Source organism: Triticum urartu, chromosome 6A, assembly GCF_056163025.1.
Source record: "Triticum urartu cultivar PI428250 chromosome 6A, HENAU_Tu73, whole genome shotgun sequence".
NCBI classification, from domain to species: Eukaryota; Viridiplantae; Streptophyta; class Magnoliopsida; order Poales; family Poaceae; genus Triticum; species Triticum urartu.
In genome coordinates, this window is record NC_141878.1 from 108880568 (window position 1) to 108907396 (window position 26829).

At 44.7% G+C, this 26829-nt stretch overlaps 4 protein-coding genes and 1 pseudogene across 4 annotated transcripts; 1 reads left to right on the forward strand and 4 right to left on the reverse strand.

Annotated features, from left to right (window-relative positions):
- Positions 1–2959: 2959 nt before the first annotated feature.
- LOC125515932 (uncharacterized) lies at positions 2960–6367 on the reverse strand. Its single transcript, XM_048681415.2, has one exon. It carries the CDS (start codon positions 5898–5900, stop codon positions 3696–3698), a length of 2205 nt encoding a protein of 734 aa, XP_048537372.2. The 5' UTR covers positions 5901–6367; the 3' UTR covers positions 2960–3695.
- Positions 6368–12571: 6204 nt separating this feature from the next.
- Positions 12572–14541, forward strand: LOC125515818 (indole-2-monooxygenase-like). Its single transcript, XM_087526846.1, has 2 exons — positions 12572–13507; positions 13845–14541. The coding sequence occupies exons 1-2, from the start codon at positions 12797–12799 to the stop codon at positions 14457–14459; spliced, it is 1326 nt and encodes a 441-aa protein (XP_087382972.1). The 5' UTR covers positions 12572–12796; the 3' UTR covers positions 14460–14541.
- Positions 14542–17395: 2854 nt separating this feature from the next.
- Positions 17396–20959, reverse strand: LOC125515820 (tyrosine-sulfated glycopeptide receptor 1-like). The gene has a single exon (XM_048681323.2). It carries the CDS (start codon positions 19624–19626, stop codon positions 17497–17499), a length of 2130 nt encoding a protein of 709 aa, XP_048537280.2. The 5' UTR covers positions 19627–20959; the 3' UTR covers positions 17396–17496.
- A 543-nt stretch (positions 20960–21502) lies between these two features.
- On the reverse strand, positions 21503–22878 carry LOC125515821 (uncharacterized). Its single transcript, XM_048681324.2, has one exon. It carries the CDS (start codon positions 22876–22878, stop codon positions 21532–21534), a length of 1347 nt encoding a protein of 448 aa, XP_048537281.2. The 3' UTR covers positions 21503–21531.
- A 1566-nt stretch (positions 22879–24444) lies between these two features.
- LOC125515819 (tyrosine-sulfated glycopeptide receptor 1 pseudogene) lies at positions 24445–26829 on the reverse strand (annotated as a pseudogene).

Here is a 26829-nt window from a genome sequence, read left to right on the forward strand (position 1 = left end):
TGTTGGGTCATTTCCCACCAGTTCTTTGACTCTTTGTAGCTGATGAATACATATCCATGATTTCAGTTTGAAAATTTGCTTCATGGTTATGTTGAATAAATATCCATGATTTCAGCTTGAAAAACTGCTTCATGGTTGTGTTTTTTCTCATGCTTCTTGTCAGTTCCCCGGAAATCATATTAATGTCATTTCCTTTGCGAGAAGTCCTGGAACAAAAGCAGAATTAAAGGCACATGTCACATATGCATCATCCATCAATGTAATATTTCGGATGCACAAAGAATGGCCATGGACTATTCCCCTATTCTTTGTGGCAAAGAAGCTTTGAGCTTCAACTTCCTATGTCTGTTTTCTGTCTTGTTATTTCCTTTTCTTTTTTGGACAGAAAAGCAGCATGTAGATGTCTCCATATGAGATAGATATTCCTGCTTTCACTACTCGGCAGCTCGAGTTCACCTGTTAAACAATTGTTCTTGATTAATTCCATTTCAGGACACTGTAATGACATTTCATTTGTTTTTTTTTACTTTGCTTCATGCACAGTCAACCTCTCATGGTAGGTAATTCTTTTCAGGCGACTAATGTGGCCTCAAATGCAATCAGCAGCAGAATATTGTTGTCATGTTTCTCCATTTTGATTTCTGAACATAGACAATTTCTTCATAGTTATGTTTGATTATACATGTATCTGCCGACACAAATTCTTCTTTTCAAATGACACTTTTTCTGTTATATTTCACATTCCTTGGTCTTTCCCATGGATATGAACTCTTCTCATTTTTTACTATGGAGCTGAAGTATTCTTCCTGCTTGATTGGACCGCCATTCTGCTGTTTGTGTGCCTTTTAATGTGCAAACTGTGTAAACAGTTCCTCTTCTCAAACTATTGTGGGTCTAAGGGTCTGTTTGGTTTGTGCTCATATTTTCCCTACAAAAAGCTGGCTACCCAAATTTTCGGTTGAGGTTTTGCTTGTCAACGGATCCGTCAACATTGCCTAGAAAATGCATTAGAGTTGGTAAAGGACCATTGCCTCATTGGTATGCCCAAAGATTAGTTCCCATCCAAACAAAGACCAACGTTTTGATCATGGCCAAAAAGATTGCAGGGTACACTTTGGCCGCAATCCAAACATACCTTAAAACTAGTTATAACACACCCTTCAATTTTTGATGCCATTTAATTTACCCTTCTTGCTAAAACAGGGTGGTTTTACAACTTTTACTCCGCCATGTCGTTCACATGGATGTGAATTTGGCTGTGAAGCTACATGGGTGTTTGGATAGGCTCACCCAAGCAAAAAAGATTGCTTATTTTTGCCTTGTTAGAATGCATGGTGGTTTTTTATTTCTGTGAAAGGGGAAAAAAAAACATCTGGCGATACTTGTTAGAATGTCACTCTGCCTACACAAGTCCTATGTCTGCCCTTCCCCTACAACACTTATGATACAGAGATCTCTCTCCCAAAACCTTGTCTCTCCTCTTGTTCCCTCCCTAATCAAGCAGAGATATGATGTGGCAGCGCTAGGGTTCTCACCACCCAGCCTCCTTGGGTGCCGGCCCTCAGAAAAAAGCTGCCATCTCCGAATTCCCCCTATGGCTCACCTCTTTACCAACGACAACCACCGGCCGAAACAGCACCTACAACCCCCATTCACACGAGCTCCGCTGTTTGTGACTTTGACATAATGTTTACACTCGGAGTGATCGCACAGACAGCTTATAACACTCCCACACAACTTTTGAACATTTTTCTTATAAAACCACATATTTTGTCCTAAGTATCGACATGATCCCCAGTTGCTCTTTCGTTGGCCGGTCGGATAGGTTGGGCCCACTATTTTCAGGCTGGAGGATCACTTGTTCCAATATGGTGTGCCACCGTGGCCAAAGCCCAATTTCCATATCAACACTGCATCAACAACCTCGAAGTTTCTCCGCCAACTCATTACATCTAGGGTGTCCCAAACCCTAAACCTAAAGAAACATGCTCCTTGCCGCTGGAACAGGCAGCGACGGTCGGCGAATGTCAACTGTGTTTCCTGTGCTGCTTTGCATGGTTGGTGCATTCCTTGGCGCTGGCTGTGGTGCCCAGAGCGACTATTGACAACAAGGCGGCGCTTCTCTCTTAGCCTGATTTTTTTACACAATTCTCCCTTAGCCCGATGGTGCTTCCCCGCTGGTGGAGCTTGTTTGCTGGCCCGGATCGCCCCTACCCGACCATTTAGCGCGCTTTGAAGTCTCTAGGTGGCGCGGGCCCAGGCAGCTGGGCCTACGGGAGAGCCATGCAACGGGTTTCACCATCAGATCTCTCATGTGTGGCAACACTCGCCTATCCTGCCTGGGGCGTGTCGTGGGGGCTCCGGTGGAGCTTGGGCCCACACGCCTTGAGCAATGCCATGTAGTGGCTCCCTGATGAATGGTAGTGAGCGTTTTCATCCTTCGCGTGGCAGGCTCTTTGATTCTGGATGGTGCGGCTTTTGGCAGCGGCTGTGTGGGCTGCATGTAGCAGGCAAGGGGTGGCAGTGGTGGCGTAACATGGTGCTCTGAGTGAAAACTTTCTCTTGACATTTACCAGTGCCGTTGTCCTGCTTGGAGGCGTCGTTGAGATGGTGTCTTTGGGCATATGCTCCTGCTTAGTGGCGTTGTTGAGATGGCGCCTTTGGGCGTCGTTCTCTTGCTTGGAGGCGTTGTTAAGGACTTCACTTCTCCACTCCTTGTACTCTCCAGGTGAAAAACCTTCATCCATTTATTTTCTTAAAAGTGTTGCCTTGGAGACCTGGAGCCTCGGTTTGGTGTTGTACGTGGCCTACAGTTATGCAGTCTGTTGGCAGAGAGGCTTAAAGGGAGTGTTCGAGTGCTGGATCGATGGTGGTGTGACAGCGGCCTGCATGGGGGGTGGATGTGCCATTTAGGTTGTCTCATGGGGGTTGAAGAGGCACACCTTTGCTTCCCTTGGGAGTTGTCTTCTCTCTCTCTCTCTCACGTTGGCATGGGTGGCAGATGCATGACGGCCTAGGCATCTATGCAATGAGCGATGCCTCACTGTGGCAATACTGCGGCGTAGTCAAAATCCCCGGGTCATGCAATGCTAATATATGTGGGCTTATATTTTTGTTTTGATTATAATATGATTGATTGAACGGGTTGACATGTTAAATCGAGTGTAAAATCACTTGATTTTACAGTTCTCTTTTATATCAACGATATCAGTGTTAGCATGTGAAAACATGATATTGTGGGTCAGAGTATCAATTATGGAAGCCAAACATGCTTTGCAGTACGTACACGCATACTAGTTGATGTGAAGGCAAATGGCGTCTTCTGGGAATCTTTCATCTGTTCAATCTTCCAGACTCTAGTTATTTCATTCTATATGAAAAATCCAGTGAGCCATGTTCCATATTGATCATATATCGAGGTACGAAAGAAGAGACAGAGCTATGGTTAGAAAAAAGCACTTGTTTGCAGAAAGCAACAGCATCCAGAAGCATGATACGTCCAGGTACATACTGACCAAACTACTTTGCATGTGCACTGTTTCAGAAACATGCATTCTGCTAATAACCATAGCTCACAATATTCAATTAATACACTATTAAGATCCATTGCATGCAGATACAAAGATGTAAACAACATATCTGGATACTAGACCATTGCATACTTGATCAGATTACAGTGAAGTGGGTTTAGCTGCTTAGCCAAAATATCTGAATAATACTAACTGGTCGTATAGCACTCCTACCCCAAAGAAAAGACCAAAGGCAATTGCAAAGATGACTTTAATGCTGCATTCTTTTGCAGAGATGATGTACACAGGAGTTCCTTCAACCGAACTGCAATGGTTAATAAGCAGAGAATGGCACAGCTTTGGGTTCCCATCAAAACTAGAAGTTTGAAATGTGCTCAGCTGGCCTGCTGTTGGAATAGATCCTTCTAGGTCGTTGTTGGAAATGTTGAACTGCGAAAGGAAGTGAAGAATCTCCAATGCTGCAGGAATTTCACCCGTCAGATGGTTATTAGACAGATCTAGTTCCTGGAGGTTCGTGAGGTCGCAGATTGATTGCGGGATCTCTCCATAAAAGTTGTTGGAACTCAAGTCCAGAAAAAGGAGTGCTTTCAGCTGACCAATCTCTTGTGGGATCATACCTGTGAATTTATTGTTGCTGAGATTCAGCACTTTGGCCCAAGCACTGTCTATGCGGTATTGAAGTGTTGATGAATCCGCAACATAAATAACTAGATCAAGGTCAAGGAGGCTTGGGTCCGAATAGATGCCGGGCTTATCTGATTTCAACATTGGCATCTGCATCAAGGTGATTGGGATTTCCCCAGTAAGACTGTTGTTAGATACATTCAGACGAAAGAGGTGGTTTAGGGAGTTGATCCAGCTTGGCATTGGTCCAGTGAGTCGATTGCTGTATAAGTCTAGCATCTTCAGATTTGTGAGCTTTGATAACCACATAGGTATCCTTCCAGTCAACGAACAATGGTGTATGGCGAGATGTTGAAGATTCTGGAAACCGTCAATGGTTTCATCTTGTGGCATGGCCTCATTCATGAAGTTTTTTCCAATAAGTAGGACGCTGATGTTCTTACAGCTCTTAAGGCCATGCAAAGTTTTTGTGATGTTCGTGAAGGAATTTCTAACAAGTGATAAGAAGGACAAGTGCTTCAGATTGCCTATTCTCAGGGAGATCTCACCATGCAAATTGTTGTATGACAACCGCAGTGCAGTCAAATTGCTGCATGAGTAAATACTTTCTGGAAGCATGCCACTGAGATTATTACTCATGAGATCTAAACTTTTTAGATTCTGTAGGGTGGCGAAGTTTACCTTGCTTAGATCTCCACTGAAGTTCTTGATCTTCAGATCAATGGTTTTCAGATTTGTGCAGTTGCCCAGAGTTGATGGCAACTCCCCAGACATATTATTGCTATCCAAATGGAGCTCCTCCAGCCTCCCGAGCTGACCTATGGACTCCGGGACGTTGCCACCGAAATTGTTCCATCCAAGGTCAAGAGTAAGCAGCTTACCGAGTTTGACCATGTGTGCTCCATCAAGTTCTCCTTGTAGACCATTGTTGGGGAAGGAGAGGTACTCTAGCGAGGCAGCGTGGAAGATTTCAACAGGGAGAATCCCACTTAGGTTGTTATGGCCAACCTTGAGAACTCTGAGCTTGGAGCAATCACCGAGTGCGGTGGGAATATCACCACTCAATCGGTTGTGACAGAGGTCAAGCAAAGCCAGAGATGGCGACCCCAGGCAAAGAGAAGATGGTATGTGCCCAGTGAAGCTGTTATTGCTGGCGTTGAGCACGATCAGATTCTTCGTCATCTTCCATATGGCTGATGGAAATTCTGAGCTGAACTGGTTGCTTGAGATGTTGAGTACCTGCGGAGGCCTGTCGGCGGTAACTAAAGATGGCAGCTCGGGCAGCGGTCCGTTGAGCTGGCTGAAGCTGACGTCGAGGACAATGATGCTTCCAGAGGACATGAGCTCCGGAGGAAGGACACCAGAGAAGGAGTTGTATGAGAGGTTGACACGCTGCAGGCTGGTGAGGTCGGCAAGGGATGGCGCGATGCGCCCTTCAAGTCCTCTAGATGCCAGGGAGACCTCAGTAACAGCTCCGTCTTCATTGCAGGTGATGCCTTCCCACTCGCAGCAGTCCGTGCCGTTGTCACGCCACAATGTGGCGAGGCCGCCATCTTGCGACAGCCCGGCAAGGAAACCAAGGAGGTTGCGCTTCTCCTGCTCGGTGCATGCGGTGGCAGGAGAGGCCAAGACGAGGAGCACGAACAGCTGCAGCACGACTGGAGGAATGATGGAGAAACGCATTGGTTGGTGTTTTTTCCCCTTGTTTTGCTGTTGCTGGCAGAATGCATGCACTGCTGGTACCATTTATCATCTAACAGTGGCCATATAGGTGGTGGCATGAGTAGTAGCAGGCTGCTATATATAGATATAGCCTGGCCCTGGCCCCTGGGGTACCAACCCAGTTTTGGGCCCGCTGAGGCTTACTGGGAATTTGCATGCTTGACGCTGAGGTCTTGCTATACTTGAGTGTGGTACAGATATACGAGTTCACATGGGCTGGATTTCTTTTGATAAAGATGAATGCAGATTGGTACCAGTAACCAGGCAGCGTGATTTGTTTTCCATGCTTTAATGCAGAATTAAGTTAGATTCTGGAAATCAGAGTCAAATGGTCGATCAGAGGTGTGTGTATCTTGCTTATGTTTTGAAATTTCTTCTTATTTCATTGTTCAGTAGGTATTCTCTTCTCAATTCATGCTTGAGACTGACAAAATGTTCTGGTTTTCCTTTGTGCTCGCTGTTGGTAGTTACTCCCTCCGTCCCATAATATAAGAGCGTTTTTAACACTAGTGTAGTGTCAAAAACGCTCTTATATTATGGGACGGAGGGAGTAGTAGATAACTGGAGGTATTCGAGTTTCAATAGAATCTCCTGAGAAGGTACATACCTATCCAACTCATGCTTCGCGGGAACATTTTGAAAAGCTGTGTTTCATGTCTATGGGGAGATATTCTGCTTGATATTTATCATGCATTTGCTTCCAACTCTAACGAATAAATATCTATTATATCAGTTTGAAACTGGTTGTGTTTACAAAATAGTCATTACATCAGTTTGAAAACAGTTTCATGGTTAGTGTTTTTATTTATTTTTGAAAATGAGGATAGACAGATTTGTCGCTGCTGTCTCCATCTGAGACGTACATGAGTTCCTGCTTTCACTACTCGGCAGCTCGAGTTTACCTGTTGAATAGCTGTTATTGATTGATTCTTTCTCTTAGGGCGTCGTAATTGTATTTCATTTCTTGTTACTTTGCTTCAGGCATACACCGTGAATGAAGATCCTGGCAAAAACCCTCGACCACGTGCGTATGCCTGGAATGAGACTTCTTTTCATGGAAAGTTGACTCAAAGGCAGAGCGAGTGACTTGACTTTGGTCATCGGGGTCAAGTCTTGTTCGACAGAAAGTCAGAAGCAGACCATACACCAGGGCCACCCAGTAACTGCTAGTTTATACTCTTTGCTGGCTCCACCATTACTTCACCTTGACTATGTAGGCTCCGGTGCGAGCCTTGAAACTGTCTCTCTTTTTTTAAAGTAAAGTGCACGGTTAGTACAAGAAGTTGCGGCGAAAGTACAGTATATATGTCAAGTTTGAAATATCACAGTTCAATTAATGATGTTTTTAAGTGAGTGTTAAGTGGTACAAAGTGGTTGTGTTTACAGTAACCGCGCTTTGTAGTTAGTGAACAAAATATTCATTATACCAGAGTTTGTAAACTGTTTCATGGTTGTGGTTTTTCTTATATTTCCTGTTAGTTCCTTGCAGATCATATTTTTGTGACATTTCCCTGGGTACAGGTCCTGGAACAAAGCAGAGTCAAAAGCACATGTGCATCATTCATGAATAATGTACTTCAGATGATGCACAGAGAGTGGCCATGGTGTATTCCCCTCTTCTCTTGTGGTAAAGAAGCTCTGAGCTTAAACTTCCTGTGGCTCCTTTTCTTGCTTTTTTTTATTACAGAAAAGCAGCAAGGTAAAACCGTCTCCATATGAGATAGGTAGATATATTGATTGATTGTTGCCTCTGCAACTTGTTCAGGGAGGGTTGAACAAGTACTCATCAAAGGCAGAGCGAGCAACTCTGACTTTATCTTGGCAGCAACCATACACCAAGTATGAACTTGGGTGACGGACTTCGGTCATCGTGGTTTGGAATCCGTGAATTTCCGCAGATCCTTGTACAGATTTTGTAGAATTTAGTCATCGCGCTCCCAATAGAATAGGTCTCAAGTCTTCTACGTCTGAGGCCAAGCATGCACGAGGACCAGTTGGAAGCTGCTGCTAGTTTATACTCTTTCCATTTCCATCATTACTTCATCTTGACTATCTAGTTCCATTGTGAGACTCGTCATTTTGGAAAGGGCTTATAAGAACGAAGGACTTGTTTTTTTGTAGGGTCAAATTTTTGGTTGGCAATGGGATGTCAACAAGATTTTAGGAGGATACGTGGTTATGAGAGACATCCCTCGCCGTATAATATCCCATCTTTTATAACATTGTGCAACGTAAGGAGGATTATATAGGCACAGTTTTCCAAAAAAATCCTTTGAATATTCAGTTCAGATGTGCGTTAGTTGGTGAGCGGTGGACTGACTGGATGCACTTGGTTCGGAGATTGATAGATGTCAACTCTCCGACCAGCCGGATTCGACGCAATGGAAATTAGCTAAAAATGGGGTATTTACGGTGAAATCTTTCTATATGGATTTGATTAATTCTGGTCCAATCTAAAGATCGTTGCATATTTGGAAGATTAAGGTTCCCTTGCGTATTAAAATTTTTATGTAGTTCGTCCACAAGCAAGTAATACTCATTAAGGACAACTTAATCAAGAGGCGATGAGTATGTAGTTCACATTGTTGTTTTTGTGATCATGATGAAACAATACAACATTTATTCCTTGAATGCCCACTCGCCAAATTGCTTTGGATAACGATTCATATAGCCTTCAACATTAATCCTCCAGTTGACATTGAGTCCTTGTTTGGAACGTGGTTAGCTAGGGTTGAACATACTACTGCGGCTTGTATTCGGATTGGAATATGTGCGCTTCTGTGGGCTATATGGAACTGTAGGAATGATTTGAATGATTTGATTTTTAACAGACAACACACTTTAACTTTCTTGCAGGTCATCTTCAGAGTTACCGCATGGATCTACTGGGTGCAACCCAGTGGGAGATAGTAGCACGAGCTATATTCAACCAGTTCGGATGGCGGTCGCATAACAGGATAGGAGTCTAGGAAGCATATCCTTCATATTGCCGTACCGGTTGTGATTGTCAGCATGTACTTTTCTTTTATTCTTTTGCTTCGCTTCGCTTGTGGGTTGTAATACTTTTATGACTTTATGATACTTCATGGATTTTTTAATAAGATAAATGCATGCATCGTCATGATGCAGAGGCCGGGGTACGCCTTCATTTCTAAAAAAAAATTCCATTGTGAGCTTTGAAACTGCCTTTTTTGGGTGCTTAGACTTGGAACTGTTTGCTGGACCTGAGTCTGTTTTCTTTTCTCTTCTTCTGGACAGGGCTGGTTATCCTTTTCGAGCCACACAATGGACTGAATCGTAAGCTGGCAGCCATGCATTAGTGAGAATTTAATCCTGCGGTACTGGTGGTGTAGGTTTCTATCATCCGAGACACGGCTGATATCACGAAGATGACTGAATTGAAGGGGAACCTGCAGGCGCATAATGAACAGTGACGAAGCACGATGGTGCGTAAGCAGACGATCCGCGACTGATAACGACATCTTGTTAGCGCCACTCCCAAATTACCAAAAGACATTGATGTCATCACTGACTGGTCAGCTAAGTTTAGCCCGTCATTGTAGCTTGTTAAGGGTATGTATAATGGTGGCATATGAATACATATGCCTCATGACAAAAAGTAATTTGAGGCATCTACATTAATTTTTTCTCTCCAATGCAAGCTATCATTAGTGGGCCTCATTAAGAAATAGAAAATAAAGACTCTAGTACACGTGCATCTTTATTTTTCACTCCAACCTTTTTCAGCTTTTGTCACTGGACCACATTTTTTCTCTTCAAGCACCCGCCTCCTGAAGAGGATCCCGCTTCCCTATCCGAACCTACTTTACGTCATATCCGATTCTACATGGCATGCGAGGCATCACCTTGAGGCTATGCATTGTACATGCCCTAAGACCGACTGAGTTGTTTATGGACTGGTCAGTGATGTTATTTATGCGGCCATTTAAATTCCAATTTCACCGCCTTGTGCTCCCCTAACCCGTCAACGTTGACCCCCTTGTCGAGTAGTCTCCACCATCTTCGGCTGCCCACCGACACTCTTCTCCCTCTCGTCCCATCTCCCTATTCTCCCTCCCCTCGTTGATTTGTCGCCAGGGTGAGGCTAGCCTCACAGACGCCCGTACAGCTATCCGGGGCCACCGCGTCATCTCGACGCAGCCTCTCCCCCTCGGAAACGCAAGCATCGCCCCAGACACCCCCACGACCATTTGCCACCACCGCGCATTCCCTCACGTCATGCGCACCGTTGATCCAAAGGAGGGGGCCGAGGTAGAATGTTGTATGTTTCAGGTTTGATGACCAAGCTGAATAGACCACGTTACACCGAGATGAAGAGCAACGAGGAGGTATGTTGATAACATGGCTATGAAGGGAAGACTATGTGCCAATGTTGTACTCCCTCCGTCTCATAATGTAAAACGTTTTTTAACACTAGTAATATATATTGCTGAGGACAACGACATGGCAAGGGGACATGTTTAAACTTTGATAATCTTCAATGGCCATGACTACATTTTACTGTGTCACCAAGATACACTATCACTCTCATTTTCGTGAAATCATGAATATTTTTTTAACTCGTGCACATATCTGAAATCATGAAAACTTTCACAAAATTTCGAGCATTTTCTAAAATCAAGAACTTTTTTTTGAATTTATCAATGTTTTATTATAAAATTTGCAAACATTATTTAAACAATTTTCTTGAATCGGAAAACATTTCTAAAATTGACGAATATTATTTTGGAAATTAGTGGAACAATTTTTGAAATCCACGATTTTTTTTGATCTAGCAAAAGAGCCCAGCTGCAACGAAAAAAAATCATAACCTCCAATGGCAATGACCGCATTTTGTTGCATCACGAAGATACAATATCACTCTCATTTTTGTGAAATTGTGAACAATTTTTCAAAATCATGAAATAAAATAAACTTGTGAACATATCTGAAAGCATGAACATTTTTACAGTTTTTTGGACATTTTCTAAAACCATGAACATTTTATACTATTTACAAACATTTTTTTAGTTATGAACATTCTTAAAATACATTTTTTTCAATAGGCGAACATTTCTAGAATCGATGAACATTTTTTTGGAAATTGTTTGGTGGAACAATTTTTGAAATTCACAACCATTTTTTGACTTAACGAACATTTTTCGAAATGCATGACCATTTTTTCAATCAGCGAACATTTTCTGAATCAATAAACTATTTTGTAAGTCTCAAACAGTTTTTGAATTTCTAGGATATTTTTCAATCGTGAATATTTTTAAAATTGGCGAAATTTTGTTTAATTTTATTAACATTTTGAATAAACAATTATAAAAAATCATGGACATTTTTTATTCCCTTACATTTTTTCTCAAAATTGTGAACATTTTTTGAATACACGAACATGTTTAAAAATCACGAACATTTTCTGGGCCCACAAGTATTTATCAATTATTAATCTTTTTTCAAAATTGTCATTTTTTAATTGACCGAACATTTTTAAATTACCAAATTATTTAAATTAGAAAAAAAACGAAGATGTAACAGAAAAACAAAACGCGAAATTTAAGACAGATCTCCCGGATATGGGCCGGCCCGAAGAGGCGCGCTGTTTCTTCTCCCAGCGCGCAGAGCGCAGTATAGTAGGTTACTACTGGGCCGGCCCAAGCGCGGATTCCCCTGTGTGATACGTTTTTTTATCACTTATAGATGACATTGACGGATAATATTTTGCAACTTTGGAGACAATTTCGATGATGTACCGACAGAAGCATTAGCCCCTTTATTATTATTTTTTTTAAAAAATAAAGATAAAGATTTTGGGTAAATTGATTTTGTATAAAATGTTCATGAATTCAGAAAATGTTCTTGATTTTAGGAAATGTTTGAAATATTGTAAGTGTGTTCACAAATTTGAAAAATATTTACGATTTCAAATATGTGCACGAGTTTAAAAAATGTTAATGATTTCAAGAAAATTGACAGCGATAGTGTATCTTCATGATGCAGCAAAATGTGGTCATGGTCATTGGAGATTATAAAAAAAATCTCTCGTTACAACACACGGGCCTTTTTGCTAGTTAGTAAATAACAGCTGCAGCGGAGCATTGTCTTATGTTGAAGATAAGCTACATGTAAGTCAGCACGAAAGCTTATTTTGGGTAAGTCGATTTTTGGCTATTATATTAAAGATCCAACGGATGTTCTTCTTTCTTCTTCCTCCAGCTTTCTTCCTCCTTCATTCATTTCTCCTTCCACAAAATTAACTTATCCACATTGTAAATTTAGTCAACTTACACGTAACTATTGCGGAAGGAAAAACATATTTTCCATGCATTGGCAGGTGGATAAGATACGTACGTACGTGATCATGGTTGCGCCGCGCATGTCCATCGATGGAGAAATTCAAGTCCACTACAACTAAACGTTGAACAGAAGTGGAGAAGGACACGCACCAAACTCCAAACCTCATTGTCACGTAGCAAATCGCGAGCATGGGCTACACATCCAGTCGTGGTCAGAAGATCACAGTGATTCTCTGTACTCGATCACTCTTCTCGACCAGCTACAAATACGAGTACATTTAACTTACAAAAAAACACAGAAATACGACACCAAGGGAGGGTCCAGTACTGCTACGCGCTAGTACAACTAGAGCCGGCAATGGCGGCTCAACCAGTGCTACCACTGCTCTTATCTCCCCAAGCACTATTGCTCTATCTCTTGCTCGTCCCTCTGCTGCTCCTCCTCCGGGCAACAACCACGAGGTCGGCCGGCGAGCGAGCAGCAGCGGACAACCATGGGGGCCGTCCCCTCCCTTCGCCTCCGAACAAGCTCCCTCTCATCGGCCACCTGCACCTGGTCGGCCCCGACCCGCACGTCTCCCTCGCCGCCCTCGCCGCCAAGCACGGCGACGGCGGCTCATGCTCCTCCGCCTCGGCCAGACGCGCGCCCTCGTCGTCTCCTCCCCGCGCGCGGCCGAGGCGGTCCTGCGCACGCACGACCACGTCTTCGCCTCGCGGCCGCCGAGCGCGCTCGTCGACGCCCTCCTGGGCGGCGGCGCCGACGTCGCCTTCGCCCCCTACGGCGAGTTCTGGCGCCAGGCCAGGAGGCTGGTCACCACGCACCTGCTCAGCGCCAGGAAGGTGCACTCGCTCCGCCGCGGCCGCGAGGAGGAGGCGCGCCTGGTGATGGCCGGGATCCGGGGCGCGGCGGCCGCCGGCGCCCCCGTGGACATGACGAGGCTGCTCGGCAGCTTCACCAACGACATAGCGTGCCGCGCCGTGTCCGGGAAGTTCTTCCGGGAGGAAGGCCGGAACGAGCTGTTCCGGGAGGCGATCGACGGGAACGTGGCCGCGTTTGGCGGGTTCAGCGTGCTGGACTACTTCCCGGGCCTGGCCAAGGTGGGCGTGCTCGCGCGACTGGTGTTCGCCAAGACCAATCAGTTGAAGAGGAAATGGGACGAGCTGCTCGATAAGATCATCGACGACCATGTCAGCAAAGCATCGGCACAGGAGCAACACACCGAGCACGATCAGCAAGAAGATCAAGAAGAGACAGACTTCGTTGATGTGCTGCTCGATCTTCAGGAGGAGTACAATCTCACCAGAGAGCATATCAAGGCCATATTGATGGTAAATCTCCTCTCATACCCTCATAATACCTTTGTCTTGGTTTATTAGTCCCTTTTGTAATTTATGCTAAATTTTGACCAAATATTTAACTGACAAAACCTTAATACATGTAAAATAATTATATCCTTAGATTCTTATTTGAACATAGTTTTTGATAATATAAATTTTGGTGACATGCACGAATATTTTGTTAATTAAATTTATGGTCAAAATTTAGCACAGATTACAATGGAGACAAATAAACCAGGACAAATGTTGTATGTTCGTAGCTAGCCTATTATGGTAAATATGGTCATATATTAAGTGTGCTGATGCTTCAGATCGAACCCATACACAGGACATGTTTGTGGCAGGCACGGATACGTCATACATAGTTCTCGAGTGTGCCATGGCTGAGCTCATGCGAAAGCCGAACCTCATGACCAAACTTCAAGCCGAGGTGAGGCAAAAGACACCCAAGGGCCAACAAATGGTGACCGAGGACGACTTGGGCAACATGGCCTACCTAAAGGCCGTCGTGAAGGAGACGCTCCGGCTACACCCACCGCTGCCGCTCCTCCTCCCGCGCCTCTCCATGGCCGAATGCGATATCGACGGTTATAAAGTCCCCGCTGAAACTCGTGTGATCGTAAACGCTTGGGCTCTTGGTAGAGACCCTGGATCGTGGGAGGCTGCCGATGAGTTCATGCCGGAGAGGTTTGTGGACATCGTGTCCCTCGATTTCAAAGGGAGGGATTTTCAGTTTCTGCCATTTGGAGCTGGGCGAAGGATGTGTCCCGGGATAAATTTTGGGATGGCGTCTGTGGAGATCATGCTCGCCAACCTTGTCTATTGTTATGATTGGGAGATCCCGGACGGCATGCGGCAAGCGGACCTGGATATGACTGATGTGTTTGGCATGACGATGCGTCGGAAAGAGAAGTTATTTCTTATCCCGAGAATGAGATGTTAATCATGCATACTATCTGTCATGAGTTATGTGCACTTGTAAAGCTAGATATTACACTAGTATATATGGTTTTCCCAGTTTTCAAGAGGGTATGTGGGGAATACTCCAGATACTCACATTCTGCCACATAAATACTACCAACCTTCATCTCATTTCTAGTCCACCGCGATCAAACGGGTTTTATTGATGGTCGAAATATCGTGGAGCACGTTATCATTGATGCCTACCTCATCAAGTCTTGCCATGGTAGGAAGGAGCAACCCATGGTCATTAAGCTTGACTTTTGAAAAACATTTGACTCAGTTTCCCAGACCCCACTTATATCCACTCTAAGGCTTCGTGATTTCCAACCATTTTTTGGTAGACACCATCCTTTCTACCGGCAAAACAGTGGCCATGCTAAATGGTGGTACTCGGCCCTTGATTGCCTGCAAACACTATATGAGACAAGGCAAGTCCTTTCACCTTATCTCTTCATTATTGTTGTTGATATCCTTCAACAACTAATAAATAAAAAATCATAGTCATAGTTCTCTCTCCTATCCATTTACAACTACCTACACCAACGACACTAGAATACATGGGACAGCGCCCTTATCGCAGCTAAGTTCTCACCCCAAGACGTTGAAACCCTAAAACACATCTTAGACGACTTCGCTTGAACCCTGAATTGATCTGACGTGTTTGGCATCAGATCTCGCCATCACAAACAGATGATGAGAAACCATAACCTCAGCGCCCAAGGAGACGATAGGAATCTACGTTGGCACTATGTTGGTTCCGTCCAGACGGACAAATTCGAGGAGGATCGGAGCTCAGAAGACCAATTCAAAGAAGAGGCGTTGTCATCCGCCTGAACACCGCCCTGTGAGGACTAAAAACCCTAACCTAAACTACTAGTCGGAGTCGAGACACCGAAATTCTCCTACAACCGCCTGCCGACAGAGCGGCAAGCAGAGGCGAGGCGAATCCACGGGTCAGCCGGTGTCCAGAGACCCTCTTTGGTTCATAGGATATGAATATCAAGTGAATAGAAAAACCATAAGCGGTGACATGTATCTCAAATAATGAAAAAAGAAATGATGTTTGGTTCATGTGGTAAGAATTTTTTTCATTATGTCTAGGCTAATGCTTTTTCCTTTGGCAAAGAATTGACTCCTATCCTAGGAATAAGCAATAAGATTATATTGCTATAAACCAAAGGCCCCAAAGAACATTTTCCTATGAAATTATTATCCTTTTGAATTCCTAAAAAATCATGTAAACCAAAGGGGCCCTAAATTAGTAACAGCTGAAGATCTCTTACTCCTAAATGAGATAATTACTGTAAGAAATGCTAAAAGATGGGGTGAAAATGAGAATTTGCCGAAATCACTAATTGAGGAGTACTCCTCGCAAAGATCACTCTCACCTTTCTAGGTTGCGACAAGTGGCGCGCTATATGTGCGTCACTTGTCAGAATCTCGGAGTTTTCCCTTTTTTCATAGATCCGTTTATTCAAAACATTTTATCTCTTAAACCGTGCGTTCAAATCTTGAACTGTTTTCACCGTTTGATTTCTCGCGTCAAAATCTTCAAAACTAGATCCCATCTTGGTAGATTTTAACAAACTTTTTTCATGAAAAAAACAGACAAAAAAACCAAACCAGGAACATGGTTTTTTCCCTTTCCGAAAGAGGCACGGACGTGCCTCTTGGGAAATAACAACCGTGCCTCTCGCGGAAAAAAAGAGAACAAAAAACGCATTTTTTTCGTTTCTGAGAGGCACGATCCGTGCCTCTCGTGGGAGGAAAAAAAATAGAAAACATGTTTTTTCGTTTCCAAGAGGCATGGCGGGCCTCTCGCGAAAGCAAAAACCGTGCCTCTGACGGAATAAAATAAAATAGAAAACATTTTTTTTTCGTTTCCGATAGGCATGGTTGTGCCTCTCTGAAAAGTTAAACCATACCTCTCGCGGAAGCAAAAAAAACATGTTTTTCCATGCAAATTATTTTAGCCTAAAAGCTAAGGAAGACCGGTGGAAAACCAAAATGTCGAAAAAACCCAGAAAAAAACGTTTAAAAAGCCAAAAACGCGTGCGAAAATAAAAATACAAAATCCGAAGGGAGCATCCAGAGCGTGATATGTGATGGGCGGCTGAGAGCGCGCCAAGTGAGGCTGGTCGTTGTGAGACTCCCGAAGGAACGCTCGTCAACTAGTTGCTCCCAGAATTTGCTCTAATTTTTAACTTGAAAATAAAGCTCAACTGGGCTGGTTTTGAAGCCCAGTTATAAGCGGCGTCTGAGCCCAGTTATAAGCTGGGCTGGTTCCGGACAGATTTGGGCAATCCAGAAAATCTAAGCCCAACCTTCTCCCATTGCGCACCAGTGGAGAAGGTTCAATAGCTCTAAGATGTTGCGCTGCTGCGCCGCCGCTGGTGGCACCTTCTCCCTCGATTCCGGTGCGCGCCTCGCTGAAGCCATCGAACGTACTCCCATCCCCTCCCCACTGGCTAGCGGATCTTCGCAGCCTGCCGGCGAACATCTTCCCAGCCCCTCGCAGTCACCCGGCGAGTTGGGCCGGCCGGAATCGAACAGGAAGCCGCGGAAGCTGGCGAACCGGCGGCTGGTGGCCGCCGCAGGTGTAGCTCATACGATCCGTCGATCCACGACTCGGAGGTAATTAGCCCAGTTCTCTATTTTATTTGTATTCTAAAATAAAATAAACATCATGTAGTTAACTGCATGATATTAAGCCAAAAGTTATTTGTTAGTATTAACCAAATAACTGCATGATCAATTAGCCCAGTAGCTTGGAAATTGGGGTGGATTTAACTGCAGTTATTTGTTATTAAGCCAAAAGTTAGAGCTATTGATCCTGCAACTTTGTCAGCGAAGAGGACCATTTGTTATACCAGGAGCCATCTTCCTACAGCTCTTAACAAGTTTGCTAGCTAGAAAAGCAAACATCATGTACCTGTATTATTCAGCAAGCTAACAATATGCAAATTACCTTATCCATTGCATACATCATACTAGACCATATTACAGTTGATGTGGGCTTATCCAAAATATCTGAATAATACTAACTGATCATATAGCACCCCAACCCCAAAGAACACACCAAATGCAATCGCGAAGATGATCTTTTCGCTGCATTGTTTTGCAGGGATGATGGAGACGGGAGCTGCTTCAACTGAACTGCAATGGTTAGTAAGCACAGAGCCGCACAGCTTTGGGTTCCCGTCAAAGCTAGACGCCTGGAAGGTGCTCAGCTGCCCTTCTGCTGGAATAGGTCCTTCTAGGTCGTTGTTAGAAATGTTGAATCGTGAAAGGAAGTGAAGATTCTCCAATGCCACAGGGATTGCACCCGTGAGATGGTTATTAGACAAATCTAGCCCTTGGAGGTTCCCGAGGTTGCAGATTGATTGTGGGATCTCTCCATAAAAGTTGTTGAAACTCAAGTTCAGGTAAAGGAGTGCTTTCAGATGACCAATCTCTTGTGGGATCACACCTGTGAATTTATTTTTACCGAGATTCAGCACTTTAGGCCAAGAACTGCCCATGCGGTATTGAAGTGATGGATTCATATATATTGGTAGATCAGGGAGGTTTGGGTCCAAATAGATGGCAGGCTTGTCTGATTTTAGCATTGCCATCTCCATCAAGGCGATTGGGATTTCCCCAGAAAGACTGTTGTTTGATACGTCCAGATGGAAGAGGTGGTTTATGGAGTTGTTCCAGCTTGGCATTGGTCCGGTGAGTTGATTATTAGATAACACTAGTATCTTCAGACTTGTAAGCTTTGATAACCAAGTAGGTATCCTTCCAGTAAACGAACATTGTTGCATGGACAGAAACTGAAGATTCTGAAAACCGTCAATGGTTTCATCTTGTGGCATGGCCTCATTCATGAAGTTTGTGCTAATAAACAGAGTGCTGATGTTCCTGCAGCTCTTAAGGGCATGCAAAGATTTTGTGATGTTTGTGAAGGAGTTTCTAACAAGTGATAGGAAGGACAGGTGCTTCAGGTTGCCTATTCTCGGTGAGATCTCACCATGGAAATGGTTGGCCGACAGCCGCAGTGCAGCCAAATTGCTGCATGAGTAAATGCTTTCTGGAATGATGCCACTGAAATTATTCATCATGGGATCTAAACTTCTTAGATTCTGCAGGGTGGAGAAGTTTACCTTGCCTAGATCTCCACTGAAGTTGTTGATCTTCAGATCGATGGTTTTGAGATTTGTACAGTTGCCCAGAGTTGATGGCAGCTCCCCAGACATGTTATTGCTACCTAAATGCAGCTCCTCGAGCCTCTTGAGCAGAGCTATGGACTCCGGAATCTTGCCACTGAAGTGATTCCCTCCAAGGTCAAGAGTAGCTAGATTACTGACTTTGACAATATGTGCTCCATCAAGTTCTCCTTGTAAACCATTGTTGGGGAAGGAGAGGTACTCCAGTGAGGTAGCGCGGAAGGTTTCAACAGGGAGAATCCCACTTAGGTTGTTGTTGCCAGCCTTGAGCACTTTGAGCTTGGAACAATCACCCAACGTGTTTGGTATGTCACCGCTCAGTTGGTTGTAACAGAGGTCAAGCAATGCTAAATATGGTGACCCAAGGCAGAGAGAAGATGGTATGTTCCCACTGAAGCTGTTATTGCTGGCGTTGAGTGCAATCAGACTGTTCATCACCTTCCATGTGGCTGATGGAAATTGTGAGCTGAACTGGTTGCTTGAGGTGTTGAGTACTTGCAGAGGCCGGTTGGTGGTAATCAAAGGCGGAAGCTCGGGCAGCGGTCCGTTGAGCCGGTTGAAGCTGACATCGAGGACGATGATGCTTCCGGAGAACATGAGCTCCGCCGGAAGACCACCGGAGAACGAGTTGTGCGAGAGGTTGACGCGCAGCAGGCTGGTGAGATTGGTGAGGAACAGCGAGATGGGCCCTTCAAGTCCTTTAGACTCCAGGGAGACCCCGGTGACGGCCCCATCTCCATTGCAGGAGATGCCTTCCCACTCGCAGCAGTCCGTGCCGTTGTTACGCCACGATGTGGCGAGGCCACCATCACACGAAAGCCCGTCGAGGAACCGTAGGAGGTTGTGCTTCTCCTGCTCGGTGCATGCGGTGGCGGGAGAGGCCAAGAAGAGCAGCACGAACAGCTGCAGCACGACCGGAGGAACAGTGAATGAACACATTGGTTAGTGTTTCTTCCCCCTTATTGTTTTGCTGTTGCTTGAATAATGCATGCAGTGCTGGATAGTTATCATATAGGGGTGGATTTAGTTGCATGTCAGAGCTACTGAACACCATCCATAAGATTCTCTATTTCTTTTCATGGGTGCACCTCAGTGCCTGGGGCCATGATCAGTCGGTGCACCAAAAGACAGTGACACTAGCATAGGAAAGCAACATCCATACCTACCCATTATAGCTATAATAAAACCCTATAAACTAGTTTATATAGCTATCACCTAGTTATGGATGGATTAATAACTACCGATTAGTCCAAAAATTTCAAGTAGCAAGAAATCAATCTATTATCTCACTGCCCCAAGTTTCATGTTTAAGTGTAAATGCCTGAAGAGAGTAAGGTTAATTGCTAGTTTAGTCGTCTTTCCTGACCTATTCATTGCATTGCTGCTCAAGAGTGCATAGATTTGTCCAGGGCCCAGGGGGTGGTGGTCTCCTCTACAGACTTACTACCACATGTTTATGGCATGAGCTAGTGAGGGCCCAGGGGGTATGAACCTAGTTTTTGGCCCAGGGGGCACGAACCTAGATTTGTCCCAGGTGGTACCAACCTAAATTTGGAAACGTGATTCATGTCTATGGGAGATATTCTGCTCAATAATTGTTATGAGAGGTCATTTTCCGCCAGCTGTATGAATTAATACTCATCATTTCAGTTTGAAAAATGCTTTATGGTTGTGTTTTTTCTCATGCTTCCTGTTAGTTCCCCAGAAATCTTATTTACCCATTTCCTTGGGAGAGGTCCTGGAACAAAACCAGAATCAAAGGCACATATGCATCATCCATTAATGGATATATTTCAGATGCACAAAGAGTGCCCATGGATTATTCATCTGTTCTTTTGTGGCAAAGAAGCTTTGAGCTTCAACTCCCTATGTCTGTTTTTCCTCTTGTCATTTTCCTTTTTGGACAAAAAAAACACAGCATTTAGATGTCTGCACATGATATAGACATTCCTGCTTTCACTACTCAGCAGCTCGAGTTTACCTGGTAAACAACTGTTCTTGATTAAGTCCTTTTTCAGGACATTCTAATGACAATTCCTTTTTTTTAAATTTGCTTCATGCACTGCCAACCTCTCTTGCTAGCTAATTATTTTCAGGCAGCTAATTTGGCCTCAGATGGTCTGCAGCAATATTGTTGCCATGTTTCTCCATTGTTATTTGTGAACGTAGACAAGTTTTGTTGCCAAAGCTGCTCCTCTTCATAGTTATGATCGATTATACTGTTTATACATGTGCCTGCCAACACACATTCTTCTGGACAAATGGCAATTTCTCTGTTGTGAGGGTGGGGGTGGGGGGAATCTTTCCCATGGATATGGACTCTTCCAAAGCAGCTGAAGTATTTTTCCTGCTTGCTTGGATCACCATTCTGCTGTTTGTGTTCCTTTTCATGTGCAAACTGTGTAAACAGTTCATCCTCTTCTAAAACTAGTGTAGGTGTAAGGGTCTGTTTGGTTTGTGCCCATATTTACCCTACCAAAAAATTGGCTAGCCAAAATTTCGGTTGAGGTTTTGCTTGCCAACGGATTGGCCAACATTGACTACAAAACGCAATAGATTGGTAAAGGAGCATTGCCGCATTGGCATACCAAAGAGTTGGTTCCTATCCAATAAAGACCAACGTTTTGATCATCTCAAAAAAAATTGTACTTTGGTCGCAATCCAAACATATCTTAGAACTAGTTAGAACACATAACACCACTTAATTTACCCTTCTTGACCAAAACAGGGTGGTTTTACCATGGTTCACATGCATGTGAACTTGGCTGCAAAGCTACATGGGTGTTTGGCTAGGCTTTAGTTATGGCTTTCTGTGCTTATAAGCTTCCACCCAACCCAAACAGTTTACTTATTTTTGCTGATGTTCCTGCAGCTCTTAAGGGCATGCAAAGCTTTCATGATATTTGTAAAGGAGTTACTACCAAGTGATAGGAAGGACAGATGCTTCAGATTGCCTATTCTTGGTGATATCTCACCATGGAAATGGTTGCCCGACAGCCGCAGTGCAGTCAACATGCTGCATGAGTAAATGCTTTCTGGCACTATGCCACCGAGACGATTCCTTATGAGATCTAAACTTCTTATATTCTGCGGGGTTGAGAAGTTCACCTCGCCTAGATCCCCACTGAAGTTGTTGACCTTCAGATCGATGGTTTTGAGATCTGTGCAGTTGCCCATAGTTGATGGCAGCTCCTCAGACATGTTGTTACCCAAATGGAGCTTCTCCAGCCTCCTGAGCTGACCTATCGATTCTGGGATGTTGCCACTGATGTGGTTCTCTCCAAGGTCAAGAGTAGCTAGATTACTGAGTTTGACCATTTGTGCTCCATCAAGTTCTCCTTGCAAACCATTGTTGGGGATGGAGAGGTACTCCAGCGAGGTAGCGTGGAAGATTTCAACAGGGAGAATCCCACTTAGGTGGTTGTTGCCAGCTTTGAGCACTTTGAGCTTGGAGCAATTACCTAGTGTGTTCGGAATGCCACCACTCAATTGGTTGTGACAGAGGTTAAGCAAAGCCAAAGATGGCGAGCCAAGGCAAAGAGAAGACGGTATGTGCCTAGTGAAGCCGTTATTGCTGGCGTTGAACGCGATAAGATTCTTCATCATTTTCCATGTGGCTGATGGAAGTTCTAAGCTGAACTGGTTGCTTGAGACGTTGAGTACCTGCAGAGGCCGGTCTGTGGTGATCGAAGACAGCAGCTCTTGCAGCATTCCATTTAGCCGGTTGAAGCTGACGTCAAGGGCGATGATGCTGCTGGAGGACATGAGCTCCAGCGGAAGGCCACTGGAGAAGGAGTTGTGCGAAAGGTTGACATGCAGCAAGCCTGTGAGGTCAGCGAGAGATGGTGAGATGCGCCCTTCAAGTCCTTTAGATGCCAGGGAGATCTCAGTGACGGCCCCATCTCCATTGCAAGCCTGTGAGGTCGGCAAGAGATGGCGAGATGCGCCCTTCAAGTCCTTTAGATGCCAGGGAGATCTCAGTGACGGCCCCATCTCCATTGCAAATGATGCCTTCCCACTCGCAGCAGTCTGTCTCATGGTTCCACGACGCGGCGAGGGTGCCATCTCCCGACGTCCCAGCGAGGAACTGGAGAAGTGCTTCTCCTGCTCAGTGCATGAGGTGGCGGGAGAGAGGCCGGAGAGTAGCAGGAACAGCTGCAGCACGGCCGGAGGAATGGTGAAGGAACGCATTGGTTGGTGTTTTTTCCTCCCCCTTCTTGTTTTTCTGTTGCTTGAAGAATGCATGTGGGGCTAGTACTATTTATCATCTAGCTGTAGCTTTATTATGCTAGGGTGTGCAGAACACCATTCAGAAAATTCTGCAAGTCATGGATGCAGCCGGCTGCACAAAAGACAGCCACTAGCATGGAAATCAATAGCCACGACCCAGTTGACTTTGTCAAATCTTTCATGAGAATACTCTTTATTCACTAATGGAAGATTACACTACATATATTAAGTAATTAAGCTGAATCCGTGATCTTCTCTTTTAGCTTCATTGAACTAGTAAAAAGGAGTTAAAAATGGATTGGGTTTGTTATCTACATATTTTTCTTGATGCAAATGTACCTACCCCAGTGGGGAGCTGGCTATATATAAGGCTAGACACGTCCAAGTTAATCATCAGTTAACAAGAAACCGCCATGTTCCCTCTGACCTGTGATAGAAATTCATCTCACAGCTAACTCCCTTTCCTCTGGTCTGGCTGTGTTCAGTACACAATAGTTGTCTCATGGGGCCATGATTGACCGGCTGCAAAAAAATAGTGACACTAAATTACAAAATGCCTTCCTCCTTTCCCTATTTTTTCCCCACAATGTTCAATCTGGTTTCCCCCTCTCCGGCGGCCTTTCTGGTGCAGGAAGGCAGGAACAAGAAAAACACACATGTACGTTTGAACTGTAGTCTAAAACATTTTCGGCGTTAGTTTTGTGTGTCCTTTTTTTGCTGCTGGAATGCTTGCAGTGCTAGTACATTCTATCATCTAGCTTCAGAACACCATTGAGATTCTTCATCTCATGATGGATGCAGCTAAGAGAGAGGGCATGGGCACTGGGCCACAGTTAAGTTGGCCCCATGGTCCGCAGGCTGCACAAGAGACAGCGGCACTAGCACGGGAAGCAACAACCGTGGCTATCAATTAGCTACAGGTGGCTATCCGATCAACTAGGTATTTGAACTACCATTGGACGGCATTATGATTTAGACTGTCTTTGCTACCTCTAAGCTTGTACCCCGCTGGCTATATAAGGCTGGACACTGCGTCCAAATCATTCGAGCAACTCTACCCGTTAGCACCACAAGGTTCATCTCTCTCCTATGACTGACTTAAATTCGTCTCCTTTACATGCCAACTCTATCTAGCATTTGTTATGCTCTTTACCCACCCCATTGTGTATCTTGGTATAGAATAATTGGTATTAGAGGGAGTACATGGTTCATAAGTTCATAAGGCAACAAATTCAGCGTGCTGATAAAGGGTTCGCAAGAAACAAGTTCGTCCTTGCACGAGAAAAATGATGAGAATTTGTATCACATTATGGTTTTCTCTGAAACAATGACTGATATAGTGGAGGATAAAAGTGCTCTGATACAGCGGCAACAAAAAGTGGTGCAACGGAGGATCAGGGTCGGTGTGGTTACGACTTGCGGCGGCTGCGGAGTCGTCGCCACATCTCGGCACTGCCGGCCTCTACCGCTAGGCCCCCCTCTTTGTACTCTGATAGAATCCTGCATTTTTTCTTGCTTCTAAAAAAATCCTGCATTTTGAGCACATAACTGATTTTGTACAGCGCTTTACAAGTTTGCTAGCTAGAGAAACAAACATCATGTACCTGTATTACTCAACAAGCAACGATATGCAACTTTAGAAGAGACTCGACGAACATATAAGTAAGCGACCCACTTGTAGGTGGATACAAAGATGTGAATAACTAAGGCATGTTTACCTTATCCATTACATAATCATACTAGACCATATTACTGTTGAAGTGTGCTTAGCCAAAATATCTGAATGATACTAACTGGTCATATAGCACCCCTATCACAAAGGAAAGACCAAAGGCAACCGAAAAGATGACCTTCATGCTGTATTCTTTTGCAGAGATGATGGAGACGGTAGCGGCTTTAACTGAACTGCAATGATTAGTAAGCACAGAGCCGCACAGCTTTGGGTTCCCGTCAAAACTAGAAGCCTGAAACGTGCTCAGCTGGCCTGTTGCTGGAATAGGTCCTTCTAGGTTGTTGTTAGAAATGTTGAATCGTGAAAGGAAGTGAAGATTCTCTAATTCCACAGGGATTGCACCCGTGAGATGGTTATTAGACAGTCGAGCCCCTGCAGGTTTGTGAGGTTGCAGATGATTGTGGGATCTCTCCATGGAAGTTGTTGAAACCCAAGTTCAGGTAAAGGAGTGCTTTTAGATGACCGATCTCTTGTGGGATTACACCTGTGAAATTATTTTTACCAAGATTCAGCACTTTGGGCCAAGCCCTGCCTATGCGGTATTGACGTCGTGATGGATTCACTGCATAAATTAGTAGACCTAGATCAAGGAGGCTTGGTTCCGATTCCGAATACATGCCAACCTTATCTGATTTTAACAATGGCATCTGCATCAAGGTGATTGGTTTTTCCCCAGTAAGACTGTTGTTAGATACTGTACATTCAAACAAAAGAGGTGGTCTAGGGAGTTGATCCAGCTTGGCATTGGTCCGGTGAGTTGATTGCCGAATAAGCTTAGTATCTTCAGGTTTGTGAGCTTTGACAACCAATTAGGTATGTTCCAGTCAACGAGCAGTGGTGCATGGAGAGATATTGAAGGTTCTGGAAGCCGACAATGGCATCATCTTGTGGCATGGCCTCATTCATGAAGTTTTGCCAATAAGCAGGGTGCTGATGTTCCTACAGCTCTTCAGAACATTCAAAGCTTTTGTGATGTTTGTGAAGGAGTTTCTAATAAGTGATAGGAAGGGCAGGTGCTTCAGATTGCCTATTCTCGGTGAGATCTCACCATGGAAATGGTTGGCCGACAGCCGCAGTGCAGTCAAATTGCTGCATGAGTAAATGCTTTCTGGAATAATGCCACTGAGATTATTCCTCCTGAGATCTAAACTTCTTAGATTCTGCAGGGCGGAGAAGTTTACCTTTCCTAGATCTCCACTGAAGTTATTGATCTTCAGATCGATGGTTTTGAGATTTGTACAGTTGCCCAGAGATGATGGCAGCTCCCCAGACATGTTATTGCTACCCAAATGTAGCTCCTCCAGCCTCTTGAAGTGATCTATATTGACTGGGATGTTGCCACTGATCTGGTTCCCTCCTAGGTCAAGAGTTGCTAGATTACTGAGTTTGACCATGTGTGCTCCGTCAAGTTCTCCTTGCAAACCATTGTTGGGGAAGGAGAGGTACTCCAGCGAGGTTGCGTCGAAGATTTCAACAGGGAGAATCCCACTTAGGTGGTTGTTGCCAGCCTTGAGCACTTTGAGCTTGGAGCAATTACCCAGTGTGTTCGGAATGTTGCCACTCAATTGGTTGTGACAGAGGTCAAGCAAAGCCAAAGATGGCGAGCCAATGCAAAGAGAAGACGGCATGTGCCCAGTGAAGCTGTTATTGCTGGCGTTGAGCGTGATCAGATTCTTCATCACCTCCATGTGGCTGATGGAAATTCTGAGCTGAACTGGTTGCTTGAGACGTTGAGTATCTGCAGAGGCCGCTCGGTGGTAAACAAATATGGCACCTCAGGCAGCAGTCCGTTGAGACGGTTGAAGCTGATATCAAGGACAATGATGCTTCCGGAGGACATGAGCTCCATCGGAAGGCCACTGGAGAAGGAGTTGTGCGAAAGGTTGACACGCCGCATGCTGGTGAGGTCGGCAAAGGCACGGCGAGATGCTCCCTTCGAGTCCTCTAGATGCCAGGGAGACCTCCGTGATGGCCCCATGCTCATTGCAAATGATGCCTTCCCACTCGCAGCAGTCTGTCTCATGGCGCCACGACGCGGCGAGGGCGCTGTGTCCTGACATCCCAGTGAGGAACTGGAGAAGTGCATGCTTCTCCTGTTGGGTGCATGAGGTGGCAGGCGAGACCAAGGAGAGCAGCAGGACCAGCTGCAGCATGGCCAGAAGAACGGTGAAGGCACGCAT